This window comes from Python bivittatus, unplaced genomic scaffold, assembly GCF_059951505.1.
Source record: "Python bivittatus isolate LINGU-HERP-01145 unplaced genomic scaffold, Pbiv_v1 ctg000700_np1212, whole genome shotgun sequence".
NCBI classification, from domain to species: Eukaryota; Metazoa; Chordata; class Lepidosauria; order Squamata; family Pythonidae; genus Python; species Python bivittatus.
The window spans coordinates 90,577,323-90,601,184 of NW_028277098.1; the positions used below are offsets into that span (position 1 = coordinate 90,577,323).

The 23,862-nt window shown below is 38.6% G+C and overlaps 2 protein-coding genes across 5 annotated transcripts in view; one reads left to right on the forward strand and one right to left on the reverse strand.

Annotated features, from left to right (window-relative positions):
* Positions 1-23,862, forward strand: part of RTF2 (replication termination factor 2) — a 55,738-nt gene that overhangs the window by 11,617 nt on the left and 20,259 nt on the right. Inside the window, exon 5 of the mRNA XM_007421826.3 lies at positions 261-339. Within this exon, the coding sequence (XP_007421888.1) occupies positions 261-339 (79 nt within the window). The remainder of the gene's footprint in view (positions 1-260; positions 340-23,862) is intronic.
* LOC103057634 (putative beta-1,3-galactosyl-O-glycosyl-glycoprotein beta-1,6-N-acetylglucosaminyltransferase 7) overlaps positions 14,546-23,862 on the reverse strand; it is a 31,564-nt gene continuing 22,247 nt past the window's right edge. For 3 of the 4 annotated variants that reach the window (XM_088154277.1, XM_007421824.3, XM_025174478.2), the window contains 5 exons: positions 20,080-20,244; positions 19,533-19,666; positions 17,831-18,885; positions 15,774-15,869; positions 14,546-14,895 (listed from right to left, as the gene is read on the reverse strand). In XM_088154277.1, coding sequence (XP_088010403.1) covers positions 14,699-14,895; positions 15,774-15,869; positions 17,831-18,812 — 1,275 coding nt within the window. In that variant the 5' untranslated portion in view covers positions 18,813-18,885; positions 19,533-19,666; positions 20,080-20,244 and the 3' untranslated portion in view covers positions 14,546-14,698. Of the gene's footprint in view, positions 14,896-15,773; positions 15,870-17,830; positions 18,886-19,532; positions 19,667-20,079; positions 20,503-23,862 lie in introns of those variants that run through there. The other variant, XM_025174473.2, reaches the window with a different exon arrangement.

Sequence of the window (23,862 nt, forward strand, 5' to 3'; positions counted from 1 at the left end):
AACAAGATTTAATTCCTAAAAGGGCTTGTGCAACATTGCAGCTAGAATGCCTTTGAAACAAATGGTGTATTAGTTAAAAATTAGCCTCCATCACATTACTTATGGTGTAATCCCATACATGTTTACTCAGAAATAAGTACGCATAAATTCCATGGGGTCTCGTTACCAGCTTAAAATTGTATTTCTAGCCAGAGTTGCTTTAGCTGGATTAAGACCTATGTGTTGAATCTACTAAATGTCTTTTCCTTTGGTTTTGTCAGCTTTTGCTTCCTGCGAAACTGTGGGTGTGTGTTTTCTGAACGTGCTCTCAAAGAAGTTAAAACTGAAACTTGTCACAAGGTATGTTTCCCTCCCCCTGCCCCCAATTGTTCCTTGTCTCACACACACTGCACACTCTTCTAGGGTAACTTTGTCCTGTGTTCCTTTATCTTAAATCCTGTTGACTTTAACAAAGCTTGAATATTGCCTAATTAGATTGCAGCTGTGAGTTGGGGAAATACTTATCCTCACTGCTTGTTCTGATTTTGGATGCATGTGGCTGTTGAATAAAAGACATTAGTTGTTTATTCAATAGGAATCTTTGTCTTTTTTCTTGGCAGCAAAGTGAAATTCATTCAGGTGCAAAGCTTTTTACTTTTGGCCAAATTGACATCTGTGTCTAGAACTAGGATTTTGTATTCTTGTTGTTTCAGTTTCATTTACGTGGCCCTACTCTTTAAAGAACTCTACTGACAAAATTGCTCTGTTCTTCATTCCAAAGTTCCAGTATTCCCCCAAATCTAGATATTTTCTTCTTGGTAATATATATGGTTGCTGTAGATCTCTTGTCACTTGGATTCTACAACTCTTTGAACCATTCTAGCTCCTCCATATAGAGTCCCCTTTTGTATCCCACATCCTCCATTTCCCAAGCATACCTCTTAGAAATCTTTCCAGCAGCTGAAGAAACTGTATATTTATCAAACAGTAATATTTGGGACTTCATTTGTCTCAGGAAACCCAATGAATAACCTTGCAATATGGACAGCTTTGGCTCTTCATAGTTCTTAATTATTCATAGTAAGACAAACCCTGTGATTGTCCACATCAAAATGAAAAGAGCATTGAACAGTGCAGTTTTCAAATTTGTTTCCTTCTTACTACTGCAGTAAATTCAGCTTTGACATGGTGATGCTTCTTGGGCTTGGAATATAAATGTCATTAGAAGATGATCTATTAATATTTCGAGTTTTGTTTATTGTACTGATTTTCTTTAGGGGTGGTTGTTCTAACCATGGTAGTTCTCATCTTTATTTCTGGTGATCCTTCACAAAACAAGCTTTGCAGTTGAACTCTTTGCTGAGGCCACTTGATTATTAGGTGATTAGGAGAAAGGAATCAGAGTTACAGAGATTGTTGAAATAATTACTGTGCTATGAGCTCAAAATATTTCTTGGTAATATAGATTTTGAATGTTCCTTGTATATCATTAAATGTATTTGGAATTATTGTTTTACATGATGTTGAAGTTTGGCTTTCTTTTCAAATTCTTTTCAATGCCTATATTTTAAATGAAAATTAGATTTGACAGAGTCTGGTTTAATGCACATGCATATCTAGGCTCAAGGGTTGTGGAAGAAATGCTAAAAATAAATATGTGTACAATATATGTGTATAAAATTATTGAGCTCTGCAATTCCTTTAGTTGCCTTTCATGCAATGTTATCAGTCTAGTGCTTCCTGGCCCTTGATTAAGTAATTTATTGAGGGCCTTTTTCAGTATTCTCTCTTCCTGAGATGAGGCAGATAGCCAAAAGAGAAAGGCCTTGTCTGAAATTGTGGGTCTCCCTCCTGAGACATGTCCTAATACATGAGTGGGCAACTTCTTCATACCCAGGAAGTGCTTCAATGGGCATGCTAATGGACATGTCTTCCAAAACTTTCAGTCAATTATTTTCCCTGGAAAAAATGGGAAAGGAGATGATGGGTGGGTGGATGGATGGATGGATGGATGGATGGATGGATGGATGGATGGATGGATGGATGGATGGAAGGAATTCTTAACAGGAACGACCGACCCTGCAGCAAAGGGGAATGCAACTCCTGTAACCTTGAGGAACATACCACACTTCGTGTGACATACCAAATATTATACTTCTACAGTGAGCAAGGGCAGGTTTTGTTTTGCTGGGGGATTTTAGAGATCAAATGCACATCTTAAGCATTTGCATGGCTTTTGGCACCCATTTTCCACTGTAAGCCCCCAAACTCCCAAAAAGTGAAAAGGAGAAAAAAGCCAAAGATATTGGTTTTACATGTTCTGGGGAAAGAACTCTTGGGGCCATCAAAGGGATGCTGGCAGGCTATACATAGCCCTTGGCCTACGTTTTTGCACCCACAACTGTAGCACTTGGATGCAAGTCATTCTTGTACTTGCAAGTCATTCTTGTACTTGTATTGATGATTGCAACTGTGGAGTAAGTATATAGTGCATATGAAGTAAAAGCCATTCATTTTTTTCCTCTCTTCTCTCCCCCTCCTCCCCCGTTTTCTTATTGCCCTAATAACAAGCTCCCTTGAACAGGAGCTGTATAGATTCTTTCATGGTCTCTCCTGCAAGAACTATTGAAAGAGCCGTCTCTTTAACCACTTGCCTTGGACATATGCAAGGAGGTATGCGCAAAAGGGATGGTCTGCCCAGGCTGCTCTTGCTTTCTCATTTGGAAGAGAAAAGGGTTAACAACTACTTTGATTGCACTCCCTCGGGGAGAAAAGAAATGATTAAATATAGTATGTGTGGTTGTTGGTTTGGATTAGGGCAGTTGTGCAGGGGCCGGATTTGAAACATCTGGATGCCAGTGTTTTTGGTTTGTAGCATTTCTGAATTGTTACAGTTTGTATTACAGTTGATTGCATAATAAACTGATTGTGGACCCCAGTCAAAACTTTATTTCAGAGAGGATCATTGTGATAGATAAAATCTATATGGTAGTAGATCTTTAAATTAAAAAGTTTTTATCTAGCCTCAGAGGCTCTCAAGCAGCTTACAAAAGGATCTTTCATTAAAATTAATCAAATCTAATACAGAAACAACCAACAGCCATCCATTCATGATCTGTCCCTGGGGGTGGTTAGGGCCCTGACGACGCTCCCTGAGTTATTTGCCAATTCTCCATCTTTCTTGGAATGTATTTATTATTAAGATTGTTTTTATATTGTATTTAATTGATTTTATCTCTGCTGTAAACCACCCAGAGTCCTTTCAGCGAGATGGGCGGTGACAAATTTGATAAATAAATAAATACATTTAAAAAAATAAAATTCAGGCAGAAGGTCCTGCCCTCCCCCTTTTTGTCTTCTTTTTTTCCCCTTATTCTTCCTTCTTTTCATTAAAGTTGAATATATTAACATATAGAATAAAACACATTGTGCATGATGCAGAAATAAAAGAATAGACAGTACTCTCAGAAGCATCATCTATTTTATAATAATTTAGAAATATTTTTCTATATTCTTTTCCGTATATCTTTCCAAGAAAGAGAAATGCAAAGATTATGGTAATAAAACAGGTCTGTTGCCATCAATATGTGAAATAAAAGGCTACCAGGTGACTTCAAAATAGCCCTGATAAGCGTTAATGCATTCCGCCCCCCCCCCCTTTCAGGGATTCCTTAGTTGTGTTCCCTCACTCTTGATCTTTCCAGGCATCTCCCTTCAGCTTCCTCATGCTTGGCAGCAGAGTATGCTGAGAATTAAGGAAATGAGCTGAGGAGCTAGAACAGCTTGGCACCTGGCAACTTGGCAGTTTCTCTTCTAAAGAAAAACAATATATAAATTAAAGCTTTCTTTTTCTTCTGTGTCAGTTCATCCATGGATTTGGTGCCCCTCTGAAAATTAGGTATGTCCACAGTAGGCAGGGGAACGACTGGCTAATTCATCTTCTTTCTGGATTTTATTAAATAAAATACTAAGTCATTCTGGGAGTCTTGTCTTCTTCCAGATATATCTGTGTTTTCAGTAAATGTGGGAGAGATTATCCAAACATTACTGAATTCCAGGAAATATGCAGGACATGCTGTCTTCTGCTGTAAACTTCCTGGTGCTTGTTTACATTTTCATATATCCTTTCATTTTACAAAATCTTGCAGTACTATTACCTGAAAGGCAGTATGATCATTTTTTCCAATATATTCTCACAAACTGGGAGTTCAAATCGTTCATTTGAAATGATAATTTTCACATAAAAAACTATTTTAGAACAAACTGAAGGAATAGCACAGTAAAAGCTTCCTAAATAGCAGAAATGATACTCCCATTTTGCAGAGTTTAAATAAGGTTAAAATGATTGGACAAGAGAATTATGTCCACCGACTTGAGCTTCTTGGGAAAAAAATCTAGATATTAAATCTTTTATGTAGGTTTATGTTCAGACAAGGACATATAAAAACTCTTAAAACAGATCTCAAATTGTTTAGCAGTTTAGTCACTAAGAGATTCCTGCAAACCAGTTGTGTTATTGTGAGCAAATATGTGTTGATTCATTCCTAACTCTCTAAAGTAAAGATTTTCCCTTAACTGAGATGCTGCCTGAGGAACACAGCAGCATATAAATGAGTATTCAGTCCATCTGAAGTATTTGAAGGGACTGTGATTGTAGCAATTTTTCCCACAACCCTGTAATGTAGGCTTGCATATTGCATTAATTGTGAGTGAGGGATGATAAGATAAGGTGGAGCAAACAAAAGCTTTCCTATCTCCCTGTTTCTTTGTGGCTCTTGAGTGTAGTGTCACAAAGGCAAAAGCTGATAAGGCAAAGCAAAAGAAGACATATCACAGAGTTAACAGTGATAAAGCTCCTGCAGAGTGCTGGGCTGTTATCAGTTGAGCCTGGGGAAATGTACATTTCTGAAGCTATATAGGGCATTCATTGTCTCTTCATAGATACTTTCACGTCAAGCACTTGCAGACCTTTGAGCCAAAATATTTTCAAATGTATATTTGCCGTGTGAATTGGAGCCAGTCTTGTCTCAAGTAAGTCAGCAATGCTTAATTGGCAGTAGGTTTACTGTAAATTATTTTAAAATAAGAAATGTTAATCTAAGAAACTTACATTCTTCTTTCAGATATAAAACAGTATACTGTTAATAATAATTCATAATGTAATTATGATCTTCAGATAGAAATTCAGAGATGGGCCTTTTTAAAATCAATTGTGTAGTTCAGCACAGTTGTCTCACACTCCTGCACCTTTCAAAAAAATCAGACACCTGAAGACAAAGTCCTGATTTACACATCACAATAAGCCATGTATATTTCAGCATGGCTTATTGAGTAAATTACAATGGTGGGTTTCACAAAACACACTAACCAATGGTTTGCAATGTGCAGGGCATAAACATATGTGTAATATCCCCTAGCCCAAGTTGAATGTCCTTATTTTCACAAAATTGTTTTGCGGCTTTATCCTTTATTTGAGCAGGGGGAGTAGAGGTAGTCCTCGACTTACAACCACAGTTGGGACTGGAATTTCTGTTGCTAAGCGATGCAATCATAAAACAAGATGTCACGTGACTGCATCACTTAGTGACTGCAATCCTGGCACTCCCCATTGCTGTCGTTAACCAAGAATCATGGGTCATTAAGCCATTAAGCAAGTACCCACCCCAATCCAAGCCATACCAGGCTTGGTCCCTCCCAGCCCCAAGCCTCAGAAAGGTAAGGGACTGCCTCCAACTCCCCACCTATCTATCTCCCCCCATCTCTGCCCTTTTGGCTGCCCTGCACCTGCCTTGTAGGGGAGTAAGCAGCCCCATAACCATGCAGCTCTGGAGCTGCTTGCCACGCCCTGGGAAGCCACAGCTAACCCAGTCCAGTCCCAGCCCTTGCCACCCAGCACTCAAAGACCCCTGCTGCCCTGCGCTCCACCACCTCAGGTGACCTTCACCGTCTTCTTGCTGCTGCTGAGGTATGCCCTGCTTGGCTGCTGGGCCGGGTTTGGCTGGGTTTCGCACTGCGAAAAAAAAAGCCAAAAGCAGTCCCCCTGCAAAGAGCTCCTGGGCGGGGCAGGGCTTCATGCTGCGAGGAAAATAAGAAAGCCAAAAGCAGCCCCTGAGCTGCGGCACGCCAAAAAGCCCCTTTGCCTTTGGGTTTTTTTCAGGGGCATGAAGGTCCGCCCCACTCAGGAGCTCTTTGCAGAGGGGCTGCTTTTGGCCTTTTTTCTTTTGTAGCGGGAAGCCCAGCCCCAGCCTGGCCCAGCAGCCTCATCAGCAGCGGGAGCAAGAAGACAGTGAAGGTCACCTGGGGCAGTGGAGCACAGGTCAGCAAGGGGGCAAAAGGGCATAGATGGGGGAGGAGATAGGTGGGTGGGGGGAAGTTAAAGCATTCCTGTGGTCGTAAGTGTGGGCAGGTTGCCAAGCGCCCAAATTTTTGTCACATGACCGTGGGGGTGCTGCAACAGCCATAACTTCAGGCACGGGTCATAAATCCCTTTGTTCAGTGCTGTCGTAACTTCAAACGGTTGCTGAATGAATGGTCATAAGTCAAGGACAACCTGTATTTCCAAGTTGGCCTTGCAAAGAATGGGCTTGCTTTGGTTCAGAGGAATGCAGACAGAGGTGTCAAATGCACACATTAATATATCAAAATACCTGTAATTTCTTCGGTTTCTTTTGCTCTGTTAAGATGAAAACAAACCACTAGTTATCTACAAAAGTATGACTGCTGACATATTTGTAAGACAAATGGGTCCTAAAGGAGTTGGTTGCTATGTTTCTGATAATTAATGTTTGTTTTTTATTTAAAGCAGCAATTAGCTCTTTCCCCCAAGTGTGCTGTCTCTTAAATCTTTATGGACATATACTCAGCCCAATCTGAACTTGTTAAGAGGAAAAAAAAAAAAAAACCCTCACAGAAATGAAGCATATACACACTTAAGAGATACTTCATTTCTTGGGTAATGATATGTAATATTTATATGCTGCATCTCCAACCTCTTTAGTCTCAATTTTAAATTGAACTTTATTTTAAAATTATGCATCCTTTAGAATATAGTTAGACATTGACTTTACTTACTGACAGCTACGTTTGTTTATTGTGACTATAGTTCAAAGCTGCACTAAAAGACTCCAGTACTTGGGACACTAGAGGATTATTAAGCACTCTTGCTTTATTTATCACCTCTAGGCACACTGATGAGGATTTGGACTAAAGTTCATTGTTGTAATAACTCAGTTTAGTACTGTTCTGGCACATATGTATTAAGTTGTTTGACTCAGCTTGTATTGTTTGCCTCTGGTCTCCATTTTGTACTTTTTTGATCATATCTGTTGAATCAGATCATTGTTCCATGTGCCCCCATTGCCCCAACCATACAACTGTTGCTTAGTTGACACCAACTGGGGCCTCAAGCAGCAGTTTTCCAGCCCTGCCCGGTGATTTGGAGAGTAAATCAGTCTTGACTGCCTCATGGCTATTATGCCACAGAAAAGAGACAAATTGCAATTTTGTTGATCCCGTGAGATATTTCAGGAGCTTCTGGTGCCATCAACTGTGCGATCCCTCTGAATTGTCTCCATGAAGTAGAGCTTGGAGGTGCTGCCCTACTTTGATTCCAACCCTAATTGCAGGGATGGTTTCAGACTATTAGTTGTGCCTCTTCATCCTGCCACAGTGTGCTATTTAATGCTCTTTAATGTCCACGTGAAGCAGCTGGGGGTGGTCTTCATTATGTTGATGACATCCAGTTCTAATTTACCATATAATCTGAATCATTTGAAGCTATCCGTGCACTGCCCATGCACTGAACTATTAACTGGGTGCGATAATTAGTTAGATGGGGGCTAATAAATTAAGAATGAATTCTGCCACATAGCAGCCTGTGTGTTTACCGACTCTCACTGTGGGAAGCATATAACACTGATTCTGCAGGCCCTCCACTGGCTACCCGTTGGCTTCCGTGGACAGGAAACAGACTCCACAAGTTTTACTGAAACTCTGGGTTACCAGATAGAGTTACGACAGAGCCTGTTTCAAGTTCCTAACGTCTTCTTCCTGTCCCAGGCTGATTCTCTACAATTGCAAAATGTTCGTTTTGACTTACAAATCTCTTTATGGCTTGGTACCCCAACCAGCATCAGCCTGGCCTGTTAGAACATCCAAGGGGAGACTACTTATAGTCCCACATTGTTTGGGGAGGCTGAAGCGAGAAGGTGCTGCTTTTATGTGACAGTGCTGGGGCTTTGGAACAGACTCCTGGCAGAGATCACGTGGACCCCCTCCTTGCTGGCTTTCCAGAAAATGTTAAACACTGTATTATTTCAGAGGGCTTTTTCTTAAGTTTATGCTTGATGCTATCTTGCTTTTTGTTTCTGTTTCTGTTTGTTTCTGTTTTTTTCCTCTTATTTTTATACTTTGTGTTTTATGATATTTATTTTGGGTGTTTCATGTAGTGTTTTGAGCTTTCTGTTCGCTGTGGGTGCAAAACACAGCAACCAGGTTGCTGGGTAGCACCCATGACTAAGCACTTTTTATGCATCAGCTGGAGCAACTGTGCCAGTTTCCAGTTTTATTATTAACACATGAAACCTTTAAAAACCTGGGACTAAAATACCTAGTAGTTTGTTTCCCTCATTATAAAGCTGCATGATCCAGAGAGGTTCTAACAAAAGTCCCATGAATTGCAGAGTGTCAGTCTTGTGGTGGTTTGTGTTGGGTTTTCTTGCAGGTAACATATGTCTTTAGAGTTTTCTCCCTGGTGTTAGAGTGCCTGCTAGTATATGCAGTATACATCTATTGAAGATCATCCTTTTATCCAGGCTTTTCCTGTGTGAATGGTGAAGATTTTTTTTTTCCTCCCGTCAATTAGTATTCCTTCCAGTCCAACAAAATGTTGGAAAAAATTATGTAAAGAGGCTCAGGACTCCGTCTTCCTGCCTATCCCCAGAATAACTCTCTGAAAGCTGAGTGGACCAGTAACTAATCAGGCATGGAGAAAGAAGGTAGCGAAAGAAAGCTCAAGACAGAACTTGTCCGCTTGCTGATATTATTTCTTTTGAAACCATATCTTTGAAATCAGTAGAAAGAGAGAATGAGCCAGATTTGGCTGCAGAGGAAACAGTTCCAGGAAAAAGCTCCCAAGATATCCCTGTGGGAGACGGAGTTGTGCAGCGGTTCACAATGTACCACTCTGTCCTCTCCATACTTCTTTCCTGGTCACATGACCCAGGGTGGAGCTCTGTTTTACCTTTTTGGAAAGAATTCTGAACCCATGTTCTCCATGCTTTTCTTAGCTGATTGATTTATATATATTTCTATTAAATGCTTTAACATGGTTATCTTATTGGTTTTAAACCAAGCTGATTTGGGATATCTTACGGGAAGCAATATAGAAATGTCTCTAATGAATAAATAAACAAGTACAAATAATATCTGCTCATAATTAATATGAGTCTGTTCCTTCCTTGCTCTTCAGATGGTCCATGCATTGCCTCTGTTCAGTTATTTATAAAACATTTTGTCAAGAATTTGGGATGCTATGCTGCCCACCCCTCCCAATGACCAAACCAGAATCTTTGTAACGATGTAAATGAGAAGTGTTGACATGTGAAACATTTCAGGCATGGTGACTGTGACATGCCACTTTTAAGGGTACAGTGACAGATTAATATTACAGTACACAAGCAGCAAAGATGCATTCCTATAGAGATAATAAGATCTATTACAGTACAGATTTTTTTTCCTAAAATAGCTGTTATCAAGGTAGAATGAAACTTCTCACCTCTAGACATGTGTACAGAACAGTGTGCGCTTTTCAAATGTTGCAAAACCTTTGTTGCTATGAATTTTACTTTTTTATATGAACTGGGGACTCATTTAGCAAAGGCAAGATCGTAGTCTGTCCAGCTAGGTTTGCTAGCAGGCAAGGGGAACTAAATCACCTCAGCTTTGCTTTGTCAAATAGAAGTTCTGTGACATCTTTCTCTTCCTGGGAATACAAACTGAAATGTTCTAAACATTCTATTTATGGCAGGGACATGTTCTGTAAACATGACTGGTCTCTTTTTAATCAGAAACGAAATGCCTGTGTAGCAGGAATAGGCAACCCAGTGCCCTATGTATATTTTGGAGGTAAACTTCCATTAAACTTCAGTGCAACATGGACAGTGTGCCTATTGTAATACCAAACTATCTACTGTCAAATAATAGAAATGTTGATATATCACCTATCAGTAATTAATTGCTGCAAGTTGGTTTCTATCAAAGGAACAAGCTATCAGTTGCTCTTTGGGAGAGCCCATCACAAATTTTTAACCTGAATCAACTTACTTTGATTTGAGAAAATGGTAGAAAACTGGATTATTGTACCCATTATGTCCTGCGGGTTAATTGTATCATCTATCCATTCCTCTGCCTTAGTGTATTAAGGATAAATATAGTTGTTGAACTCTAATTTGTGCAGTGGGAGGAGAATTGGTAATCAAGGTTTATCTTGGAAATGTATTGTCATCTTGAAAATAACTAAGCAAAATGTCTAATTTAATTGTTGAACTTCGCCCAGAGATGTTGCTAGGCATACTGAAAGGTACGCGCAATTTTTAAAATACATTTTGCTATTACAGATAGCTACTTTAAAAGCATGGCCATTTGCTTCAGAGGAAGAAAATAAACAGTACCCATCATCCTGATGAATATTTTCCTATTCCTCTAACGTTTCTGTTTGTTTCATTTCCTCTGTTCTAAATTCTTGGTCTTGAAACTAAGCATTGTGCATTCTTTTTCACAGTTTCTCTCAAGAAAGCCTGCATTATATGTATTTTCTTGAAAGCCATATTGATGTCTAAAGCATTGCTGATATTTTATGGTATATTATTATGAAAATTACTTCAAAATTACTGTTGCACATCAGAAGAGTTCTCCATTGCAATATCAGCTTCCAGCCAGTTTCTGTAACATAAATCCAGGGGAGCAATCATTGCCATCCGTTGTTTTTCCAGAAGAAAATCCTTCCAAATTAAATCTACAGTTATGGGTGGCAGGAAATACACATGATTTATATGCTGATACTTAAAGAACAACAACAACAACAACTTTCCTTTTGAAACATCTGTCTGAGGTTTATTTGGGCTCAGTTTCCCACATAAATAATAGAACAAATGACCAATAGTGAAGTTAGAGATTATTTAAAATAAGCACAGCTGCTGAAGAAAATGTTCATAGCTGTGGGAAAATGTTTAATAATTAAAGGCCTTTTGGCTAAGCCAGAGGTCATTGCAGTGGGAGATTTCATTAACTTCTCACTGCTGATTAACTGTTTTGCTGTATGCTAGGCATGGCACTACCCATCTTTCTTGTAATGAGATGTTTTCAAGCTGTGAATGAGCCCCATTGAAAAGATATAACGCTGTGTCCAGCTATAAAAGTGGAATAAGCTTCATTACTGGTACACAGTGTGGAAGGCATTAAGAATTGGTAAATTATTCAGTGTTTGGCAAGGAGGAACATCTACTGAATTGCAAAATGACATCCTTCATTCAAAATAAATAAAGGAATGAAGGAAGAATTTGGTACTATTAAATGTCTTTCTGTCCATTTCAGCCTGGATGTAAAAACAGACATTTCCGCTTCTTAATCTGGTTGATGTTTTAATATCTGTATTGCTTTGAGGAAGAGTTGGTCTAAGTCAGGGGTGGGCAGTGTTGGTGGTTTACTTTCTGCTCATGCAAGATTCATCCATAAAATGAAGGCGCCATCCTCAACAGTAAAGCTCATCATAGTTTAGTCTACATTATAATTAGATTCTTGATTGGTGGTTGTGAAGAAAGAATGTTGAAAGCAATGAAAATGGCTGGTTTATAAGACCATACTTCTGCCCATGAAACTGAGATTTGGGTGTGTCGGGAAAAAGATTAAAGTAAGTTGAATTAAAAAGGGATGGATTACATGGTAAAGCAAGAAGAAATAAGATCAAGAATGAATGGGTGCTGAATAAATGTGGACTGATTATGTATTAAAATCAATGGCCAATATAAAATAAATGTATTTGATTTCTACCCTACCTTTTGTTCAGGAGGACAAGGTGGTCCCATAGTCCTTTTTTCTCTTCATTTTTGCCACAGCAGTACGCCTGTGAGGTAGTTTGGACTAAAAGAAAGTGACTGGTCCAGTGACCATCAGTAGCAGAAGTGGACCAAAACCTGGGCCCTCTCAGTCATAATCCACAGAACATTTTACCATGCTGGCTCATTCTACTTCTTTCCCAAGAAAAAAAAGAAAAAGAAAAAGAAAAAAGGGAAAGAAGAGAATGAGCCAGCATGGTAAAATGTTCTGTGGATTATGACTGAGAGGGCCCAGGTTTTGGTCCACTTCTGCTACTGATGGTCACTGGACCAGTCACTTTCCCTTGGGAAAGAAGTAGGAGTTGGCTGAGAGGAAGCAGAAAACTAAGAAAGTCATGACCCTAAGGAGTTAATGAGATCTTCAAAGAGAGGGAAGTCAGAAGTTTAAAGGCAGTGTATGAAAGAGTATATTGATGTGGTAGAAGATGGAATGGTTTGCAAGGATAATTGTGGAGGATAGTGAATGGTGTTGGTGTAAAGTAGATTTAGTTGGATTTTCTTTCCTTTCTCCAGTCTACTGCCTTTAATTTCCTTTGCTTAATGCTTCTTTTTTTTCCTGTGGTTTCCATACCATTGCTTATTCTGAAAGGGAACAGCATGATGACTATGTATATAAATCAAATCCATCAGAAGCCATTACAATCTCTGGGAAACTACTGAATATTTTGCTCCATTTAAAAACTCAGTGGAGATGGACCCAACCCAACTTTTCTACAATTAAACTAAAGCTTCATTCCAGTCTACTTTCTCTGTTGAAGAATAGAAATTACAGCAGGCATGTATAGGAAGAAGCAGACTTTCAGGTATCTTCTCCATCCTTTCTATTATTTATAGCTTTATGAATCAAATTCCATAAGTTGCATTGTGCTTGGAAATGAACCAAAGTCCAGTTGGGTCAAGTACAAATATAGATAGTTTATCTGACTACCCCTTTTTGTGTTCCTGGTTTCCAAAATCTTTTCAGGGACAGACCCACTCAAGAGCACATTTCACTGGCCTAACTAGATCACACTAGAGCAGGTACATCCACCTTCGGTGTTCCTGGGAGAAGAGAAATACTTTGTTCCACATTGTTAAGATACAAACTAGCATAGTAGAGCCTTACTTAACAGCACCTGTGTACATCTGTATGGCTGAGTCATTTGTTAAGCAAATCAGAGACAAATAACATTAAAGGGTTGAGCTCATCTGCTTCAGAAATCTGCAAAAAAATTTCCTTTACGAGTGTAGTGGTGGTGGTGGTGGGTTGTATAAACCGTGACATAGAGTGTTTTTCATATTGTACCTTCCCCACTTGGAACAAAACAGTTATATGTTGGTTGGTTGAGATTTTGTTGGTCAACAGGAAGCTAGTATCTAATCACACTTGTGGATATATTTTCAGACTTTCTATTTCAATATCTTACAGAGGAATTCAAACAGTAATAATATAAAATATATCTTCATTAATACAGTTTTATTCTCCCTGTAAAACTTGGTGTAAACTTTCAGTTCAAGAGATACAGACTCAAGTGAAATCTGAAGTATTGGTGTATAAAGACTTAGCTCAGCCCCACATATACTTTTATTTTTGTCTTTTCTTAATTTTCTCTTCTGTCTGAATTAAGACTTATGGAACACTGATGATGATGATGATGATGATGATGATTACTACTACTACTACTACTACTACTACTACTATTATTTTCATTTAGCCACCAGGATATGTCATAAAATATAAATGATAGGTTTTTACTTGGTTTTACATGTAACTTTACCAGGTTGGACTGGATGAAAGGACAGTGTCATCCAGTGTCAGAAAATTTTGATTAATACTGTGAATGTGTTTGTTCAGTGGTTTATTAGTTAAATTTACATAAAGTTGCATGTAGAAAAATGATATTAAGAAGGATAAATATAATTACATATGAATTATATTTAAATATGGATTTAGATATGCTTAAAATAGACCCACTGGTGTAAGTGGGACAAGTTAGTCACGACTCATTTAGGTGTAACTAACTTCAGAGTGTGTGGCCTAGACTTAAGTCAGGATGTGAGCCTTTTTAAATACTCCATTTAAAAGAGCAAGCATTCTGTTAGAAAGAGATTTGTCCTCTTAGTGAAAGAGAGTACAGGTAGTCCTCATTTAATGACCACAATTGGGACTGGCAACTCAGCCGTTAAGTGAAGTAGTTGCTAAGTGAACCTGCAACTGTGTTTATGATCTTACTTCAGCTTTGCTTTACAGACCTACGAAGGTCATAAATGCGAGGATTGGTTGTAAAATTACTTTTATATCATCTTTGTAACTGCAAACGCTAAACGAGGCAGTCACTAAACAAGGACTACCTGTAAGTATCTAAGACAATATACACCAATTATGTGTTTCTAACCATTTGTATGGGAGGAAAAAAAACAGGCACAGAGAAGTCAATGCTGGTAAGGAGACTAGATTCAGTACATATTGACTCTTTATGCTATTCAGAATTTTTCTTTTTTAATGCCCTCAGATCCATATACTTATGATGCAGTATCCATCTTTCTAACATACATTTTGAAATGTGGTGTGTCCTTTGTTCTGCTTTGCCCTCCATAAAGGCAAAAGTCCAGATGTTCAAAGCAGGCTATTTTTCCAAATACCAGTGTGCTTCCAAAGGAACTTCAGCTTGCTGGAGTACCTTCGTTCTGTAATACCTCTCTAGGCAATCCATAACAAGTGGATATGTTGCTGACTCAAATTTGTTGGCAAATAAATGAGAAGAGTTAATAATCCATTTTAAGTCTCCAAGACCGTAGATACAAATATCTCTGATGTAATGCCCTGCAAAAGAGAAATTGTACTGTAAATAGATCATTGCAGGCTGGTTACCATTCAGCAAATGAAATATGCTGTAGGAGTTATAGAATAGAATTAGGGGGAGGAGAAGGGAAAGGAATGGCCCTTTGGTTATTACTTTTTACCCTAATTTGCTTTTGATCACAGATATGTCTTTATGTGAAGTGGCCATGTACGCATATGTGTACAAAATGGGGGAATAAGAAGGAAAAATCTATGTGTACAGTCTTGGCTTCCTTTGAAAAAAATTGGGAAGTATAAATATAAATATAGATCAGTATAGAGTGAACAACAAATCAAAGGAAAAAAAAGTATTAGGATTATTCTGTATTACAACTTGTTGAGTTATCGACAAGTAGTCCTTGCTTAACAACTGTTCGTTTAACGATGAACAGTTGTTATGATGGCCTTGGAAAAAGTGCTTTACAACCTATACTTGCACTTACCATTGCACCACCTCCCGCAGTCACATGATCATGATTTGTAACCTTTTTTATGATGGTGGTTAAGCAAATGACCACAGTCATTAAGTGAATTCCAGCAAAAAACGTCCATTGGGGAAACTGGATTTGCTTAATGATGTGATTCACTTAATGACCATCATAAAAATGGTTGTAAAGTTGCGGCCAGACATGTGGTGACTCGCTTAACGGCCACCCCACTTAACAACCAGTTTACCGGTCCCTATTGTCATTAAGCAAGGACTACCTGTAGTCTAGTCTTCCCAGCATTATTTCAGTGGGTTTTTGTGGATTTTATCCATCCTTTCCCATCAGAATGAACAGTCACTGCACATTTTGAGCATCTGGCAGATGACTTCTCAGTGGTTCTTGAACTGGGATTGTGTCATGTTCAATAATTACCTTTGCAGCCATTGTGGGTTTTTCCTTCTTGATTTCTCCACTTGATTGCTCGTATATTTCCTTGCCAAGTTGTGTTTAGTGTAGCACCAGGAGCATCTAAGCAACCAATTTGAAAGCATTGTTATACATGTTTTGCATTTTAAAAAACAGATTTATTTCTTGGATTTATGTATCACCCTTCAATGTTGCTGTTCCCAAGATGACAAACAGTAGCGAGCTTCCCTGTAACATAGATTCTTTCTACATTTGCTTGTTTTTAAATATATGATTATACTGCCTCTTAAGGCAATATCTATTCATTAATCCACCATCTTGTCAATCCTGTAAGTGGGCAGCATAAAAACATTGCTAAATAAAATTAATTCTAGTTTAGCTCAATGAAGTAAATAAGACCATTTATGAAGATGTTATTTTTAAACAAACTATGGGCCATGAAAGCTTTTGCAGTAATAAATGTGTTAGTCTTTAAGGTGCCTTAAGGTTTTTGTTGTGGTTAGCAAAGGGTGTGATCATGCAGTTCCAACATAAAAAGAAAGCTCTGAAAATCTGCAAATACGAGTGTGTTCTTTTTTAAATGAGGTGCACAGTTTGAGGTCCCTAGAAAATTTTTGGTGCTGTCCCCAGAACCCTATCAAGTCATTACAAAATTGCATTTTTCTTATGTGTCAACACAACATTAATATAATATAAAATTTAAATTGCTCTGGTCTCCCCTACATTTTGGAGTGCAGTCCTCAGCACATCAATCAAAACTAGTACAGCCTTTGATCTGGGGAAAAAAAGTACATTCCTATTTTAAAACAAGAACGAAATTGCAAATTCTCATTGCACATTCCATCCAGATGGATTTGATGATGCCTGCCCTTGGGGAAACTGCTTCAGGCCAGAGCTATGGCCTTTATTATAAAAACCAGTGACTTTCTGGGGGCTGTTCTATGGAAGGAAAAAAAAAAGGAAGCTCTAGAGCAGTGTTTCTCAACCTTGGCAACTTTAAGGTGGGTGGACTTCAACTCCCAGAATTCCCCAGCCAGCCATGCTGGCTGGGGAATTCTGGGAGTTGAAGTCCACCCACCTTAAAGTTGCCAAGGTTGAGAAACATTGCTCTAGAGGCAATGCAGATGAATACTGCAAGCTCTCCAATTTCTGTAGTCAGGGTGGTAACCAAATATATTGAGGATTTGAGAGACCGTACCTATGGGAAGACCTCCAGTCCACTTTCCCAAACTCAACTCATTCCCCTTAATCTCAGGCTACAGCACCACATCTGGAACAGGTTCTACCACCCTGAAAGAAATTGTACCATTTAGGCACTGCATGCTTCTGAGTCGCAACTGGTCAGAACTTGTCCAGTCCCAGTCTTTAATTTCTAGAGATGTCAACATGATAGTTACATGTTCCCCCAACCACCAGATGTGGATGAAAGTCAGCGATGATGGGAATATAATATTTGTCAAGAAAAATCTGGAACTTATAACTGCATAGTTGATAGCTATTATATCAGTAACAAAATGGGTTTTATTTTATTTTTAAAGGCTGAAAAACTTTCCTGGGCTTAGGAATCAGGCAGTAAGCTGGAACCCATGTGGTTATGAATTTTGGGTTATTGGTGCTTTATCTTGGCTGTTCTTACAGTATTTCTTGTGCTGTTTTGATGTCATTTTAGTTGTGTTTTAATTTGTTGTTAGCCACCTACACTCGCTACAGTAAGATGGGTAGCCATTCAAATTGAATTAAATAGATAAATAAATAAACCAAGCTTTTGATGTCTTCTGAATTTGTTTTAATTATATAATTTAAATAATCCCTTGGGGTTGAAACAATGTCTTGATCTCACTTTTTTTTAATTGTTGTTTATTTTTTCCCCTTAACTCACAGGTTAAAGAAAAGCTCTCCAATTCATGGTGTATTGAGGGTTTGTTATGTTCTAAATCTGAAAGGCAAACTGAAAATAGATTTTGGAATTTGGTTAATGGTTTCCAATAGATTCTGCTTAGCTTACATATGCAATATTTGTGAACAATGTAGAGTAGACAAGATAATTCTATAATTCTGCTTACCTGGTAAATGGTTCAGGGTAACCCAGTAATGCTCATCTGGACTGTATGTGTCTCTTGACCATTCGAGCAAATCTTTTGCGCGTGCATCAGTCAGTGTAAACTCTACAAATTTTCTTGTGAGTACATAGTAGGCAGTCCCAAAATATATAGTCAAATTATGGGGTGGTTCACTTTTCACTTTATTAGTTGGATAGACGTATGATTTTCCTGAATGTACCAATTCTTGGTAACTGAAAATTGTTCTGCGTCTCATATGAGGTGGTTGAACAATTCCTGGAGTTATATTTTTACCATTCCATTTGCTTTTAATATACTGTATAAGTTCCTTGTTAGTTTTGATGGGATAATCTTGGCCACATAGATTAATAACATAATTCCACTGTTTTTTTAAATGGATCAAATCCTTCATGCAATTGATATCTGCTTGCAGTCTAGAAAATCCTGCATAGACAACTTTTTCTATCTTCGAAGCAATAAAAATGTTTTCAAAGCAGTTGACCAAGGTTTGCACAGCTTGCTTAAAATCCTCTGATGATTTCTCATCAATATGTATACAGTAAACATTCTGAGGCACGTAAATGGCTCTGAGTAGTTTTATAAACATGTCCAGTTCCTTGTGAATGGTGATGATGTAGGCCAAGGAAAAGTTCCTTTCTTCTTCTGACAGTGGTCTTGTAATGAAGTGGAGTTTCTTCTGCAATGTGGAACAGTTGCACGGTGTTTGTACGCAAGTGGACATTTCTTTTCCCCCTAGAGCCTTCTGGCATAACTGGCCGATTTGAGAAGCAACTTCTTTCCCATCAAAGAAGGCTGAGCAAAGTTCATCTGGATAAAAGCCACACTCTTTGGGGATGAGTTTTTCCTCTCTGTCATTCTTGAAGATTGTATTCCGTAGATAGAAAACACCAAAGATGAAGATGCAAACCACAATACACACTAAAAACCCTGATTTTGCTGCCTCAAGTAGGTTCATCTTTGGCATTCCAGATGTTTCCTGGAACTCCAAATGTTCTCTGGAGTTTTCGTCTGGCCACAGATCAGTGAAACGGTTCTACCTAGGCAAGGTTAGAAAAAATAGCATTTAAATTCTTTAATTTAAATGAAATTCAGTCTGATGCTTCATCCATTTCACTTGAAAGAAAAAAAAATACTTCAGTGCTGCTAAAGTCTTATTTTACAAATGCAGGTGTTCTAGAAGGCTGGCTTAACTCTGCTTTAAGAATTGATTTTTTTTTTTTTTTTTACCTTTTGTGGTTTTGATTATGGAACATTTCTTTCTCTCTGTTTCACCAACATGTATAGAGATAAACTGTTCTTTTCATGTAGCTAGCTGATAATCTTTTGGATTAGATGGAAATCTTGTTATTGATTTCAAAAATACATTTTAAGCATAACCAGTACAGTCTGTTTTTTACTGATGATTTTTGGGGGGGGGGGATGGCAGAAATGATCAAAGTTCTTATCACCATCACTTTAATGAAATCTAAAACATGAGCTATTTTGTTTTTCCTTGAATTGCCTGAATTAGTATTATGTTTTCAAACGCATGGTATAAAAATGAAAGGAAGTACTCTTGAACACAGTTCATATTTATTCTGCTTGGAAGAAACTGTGACCTTAGCAACACTGCATTGCCTTGCATTGCTATTTAAGGAGGCTTTCAGGCCAGTTTTAGAGAAAAAATACTGTTGCATATTTTTACCTTTCTGAATATGTTTTTCCACAAGCGTGGCTTTGTTGAAATGTTGGAAGCACCTCAGTACAGCAATATATTTCTTTAGAGCTCAGAAATAAAGTCTTCATCCTTGAATTCCTGGATGCTAAGTGTATGCAACCCTAGAAAAAAGATTCAGTAAAAGGGACAGATTGTTGAAATACTGTGATGCAAACCTACAATTATCTGGTATTGATTTTTCCTGCTTCAACAAACACTGAACCACTGTGTTCAACAGAGATTACACTCACATAGTCTATATCATTATGTGTATGTCCTCATCATCTTAACTTGAATGATTTTTTAATCTTATGACATGACATACAATACCAAAAACTGTACCTCTCTAATAATTTCGTGTGTGCATGGATGTGTCTGCATACACACCCATGCACCCGTATATCTCAAAGCTTTATTTTGGTTTAAATCACTTCCGTTTTTCAACCTGCATGTTAAGGATAACATGCTCCCATTTAAAATGCACAAATCTTGAAAATAATACAGTAATATACAGCACGTCATTCATTGTCCTTACTGCTAAGTCCTGGGCTTCAAGACAGAAGATTCTTCTTTTCCGAAGTTTGCTGTGCTGATGCTGGGTCTTCTGTGGAGGGCTTAGATGAAGGATGCATTCATTTTGCTGTTTAGTTTTATCTTTTTTTCAGCCACAGTGTTCTTCGGTGGGGCTGCTTCTGCAGGTCTAAGAAAAACATCAGGAAAATCAGTCCCAATAGACTAGTGTTTGCCTAGAGGCTCATCGGAGTTAGGTTTACTATGTAAACATCTGCATAGAATCCAGCATCTTCTTAATAGGACAAGCTGTATGCATCCATTCGATCAGCAAACGTTCAGCTCTCGCACCAGTGATGTGAAGAAAAGGGGGAGGAAGGAGTGTTTGGAAGATGAATGCAAGCGTTTCTGAGCAAAAGAAACTGCAGCCTGCTGCAAAATGACTAACACAGCCAAGACTAGATTAATATAATGGACATTACGTACACTGTAATGAGGGTGAGGAGCTGGGAAGGGGGTGGGTGGGAAGTATAGTTGTGTGTTACTGGCTCCCGTGCAGGAGTCAGAAATGGCTGTGTGACAGTGAATAATTAAAAAATGAGCTGGCAAAATCACTGTAGGAGGTCTGTGGTTGATGTTGTTGCCGGTTGCTAGGAATTGGATTGGCAGATAGAACATGAAAAGGCAACAAATGCTGTGCTCCAAACCAATTTAAAAATCTTGATTTTGAAAGAGTACAGGGGTACAGTTTGAATGGTTAAGATCTGTCACGTCCACTACGTGAATGTAGGCTACCTGAAACCTCTTGTGTTTGTACTCAGCATTTTCATCATTGAAAAAACCTGTGCAACTCAGAAGTGTGAATTCATGGCTTATCTGGTTTTCAGCATGCCTTAGTAAACCTTCTGTGTGAAGAGCAACATTTCATAAATTTGATCGCTTAAAAGGAATAGTTTTTTTTTTCCCCTGCACAGAATAAGCTAAAAAATGGAAAATAAAGAAGGAAGATTAGAGAGACAATAATGAATGCATTTAAGAACACATTGTGGCAGGGCACAAATTACACCCATGCAATACTGCCAATAACTGATATTGGACACTGTCCACCATTTCAAAGATAGAAACGAGAACACCTTTATTAGTATTCCACTAGTAATAGCACCAAAAGCAAATTGCAGAAGGTCTTTCCTAGTTCTTAAGGCAATGTTAATGTATTCTGTTATGCATCTGTTTTAAAAAAAAGGTTTTGTTTTGTTTTGCAGAAAGATGTGCTAGAAAACATAATTGTGCTTGAGTAGCTAGTATCTTCCAGCTGTGTTGGGCCTAAATATTCATTCCCAGCCAGCCTTGGCTGGGAATAATGGGAGTTAAAGCCTAACACATCTGGAGGACACCAGGTTTGAGGAGGGTGTCATCTAAGGTATGATCAGTAGTTCAAAATATGCCAGAATGAGATAAGTTTCCTGCATCAGTCCAAAGGTATGGGCAGTTATATGTGCCTCTAAAAGAGCAAGTTACACCTCTGCTCTGTGAACTGCATTAGTTGCCAGTTTGCTTCCAGGTCCAATTCAAGGTGCTGGTTTTAACCTTTAAAGCCCTTCATGGCATGGGGCTGGGTTATATGAGGGACTGCCTCTCCCCGATTATATTTGTCTGTCCCATCAGATCTGGCAAAGAAGGCATGCTGTGGCTCCTGTCTGTTAGGGAACTGCACTTGGCCGGTTCCAGGAGGCAGGCCTTCTCTGCTGCAGCATCTGCCTTATGGAATCTTCTCCCCCTGAAGGGAGGTTAGCCCCGTCCCTGTTAACGTTATGGAAGTCCCTCAAGACCTGGCTATGTCATCAGGCTTGGGGGTCTCAGGGGACCAGTTTGAGGTGGCTCTCTTACTGCAACTAACATTTATCCTCTCTTGTACCTTGTGCTTTTTAATATTTTTTTTAATCATGATGGTTTTTTATATATTGATTGTTTTTTAATTCAGTGTTGTACACCGCCCAGAGTCACTTTTTGTGAGATGGGCGGCCATATAAATTTGATAATAAATAAATAAATAAGAATTGATACTTAGATAATGGATATAGAACTGAAGACCTAAAACATTTTACAAAGCTTGATCCACACCCCCTTCCTTTCAAACCAAACAATAAAAGGAAGTCATTCTTCATAAATTGTGATATCTGGAATGTACTGTGCTTTAGTGTCAGTCTGACTCTCGGCATCAGCCATTGTTATTTTCACTTAGATCTTTATAATCTTTGTCATTTTCCATGCACCCAGTTTTTTCCAGCAAATCTAATTTGAGGTTTGGGGAAACTGTCATCAGTTACCAGGATTATATTGCTACTATTTTTCACAACATCTGAGGACATTTTTTTTTAAAAATGTGTGTGTCCTTGAGTTTCATCATACTCTATTGCTTGTCCTAGGCTCTGTTGAATTATGAAGTTGCCTGGCATAATTTTGCACTAACAGCCCAACCGTTGACAGTATTGAAGGGGTTGGAACTTCTCAGGGAAGCAAACCTTTGTATAACCCAGTAAAGTGCTAATTTCCTTCCTTCTTAACTATCAGAATTTTCAGTGATTGCATTAATGTTTACTAAGGAGCAAATGGGGACGCGGTGGCACAGCGGCTTAATGACGCTGAAAGTTGCTGGCCAGAAATGGTCGACACTTCAGCGGTTCGAGTCCAGCCTTCGCGTTAGCAGGGTGAGCTCCTGTTTCCTCCCCAGTTCCTGTAAACCCAACAGTTCGAAAACTCACATGAGTAGATAAATGGGTACTCTCACTCCAGTGGGAGGAAAAATGCTGGTGGCGCCTTGCAAAAAAGGAGTTGGGAGCAGTTGCCGGTAAGCGCGAAAAACCGCACACGCCCGAAAAGGGCGCGAAGCAACGGAAACCCTGCCTCCTGTGCTTGCCAGCTGGGCTCTGCCCTAGGAAGGAGGCTCTGGCAAACCACTTCCAAAACAATTGCCTTGAAAACTGCAAGGACTCGTCCAAGCAGTCACTGCAGAGTCGGTAACGACTGAGCGCAGATTTAAAAAAAAAAAAAAAGGAGCAAATGGTGAAGCATGGGTTTGTATGTAGAAAATCACAGACTGCATCCGCAGCTTCTCCAGGATTTCAGTTAAGCAAATACTGTTACATAATTTTTCAGGAGGCCTTTGGAGAGCTGTTGCCAGTCAGGGCAAACAGTATTGGATTAGGTAGAGACCATCTGATAGTACAGTACAGTGCATGTCCATATATTGATGAAAACTTAATGGAAATATTTCGAGGGGTCATTTTACCATATGTGGTGGACATGTAAAATTGCAAAGAAATTTTGGACTCAAATACAAACCTTGATGCAGAGCATACTACAGATTCCATTTAAACCAGAACTATTCCTATTGGGGATAATGGACTTTCAGATAGGAAAACATCTTACTAGAATTATTCAATACATGATTATCGCGGCAAGACTTCTTTATGCACAATTCTGGAAAACCCAGACACTACCAACAATACAAGAATGGTTGTTAAAACTGATGGAAATGGCAGAAAATGATAAACTGACTTGCTTATTAAAAGAAAACTCAAATAACTATTACCTTAAAGAATGGAAACCACTGATGGACTATTTGCAAAATGCAGGTGGGGTGCAGCTTACATGGGGATTTGAAGATTAGATTATAAATGTAATGGGATATGTTTAGACAAAGAATTATTCCTACTTAATGTATTAAAAACTAGCACTTATGATAGCCTTATTCCTAAGACCAGAGATAGATTGGAAGTTATCTATTTTTCATATCGTTTTATTTCTC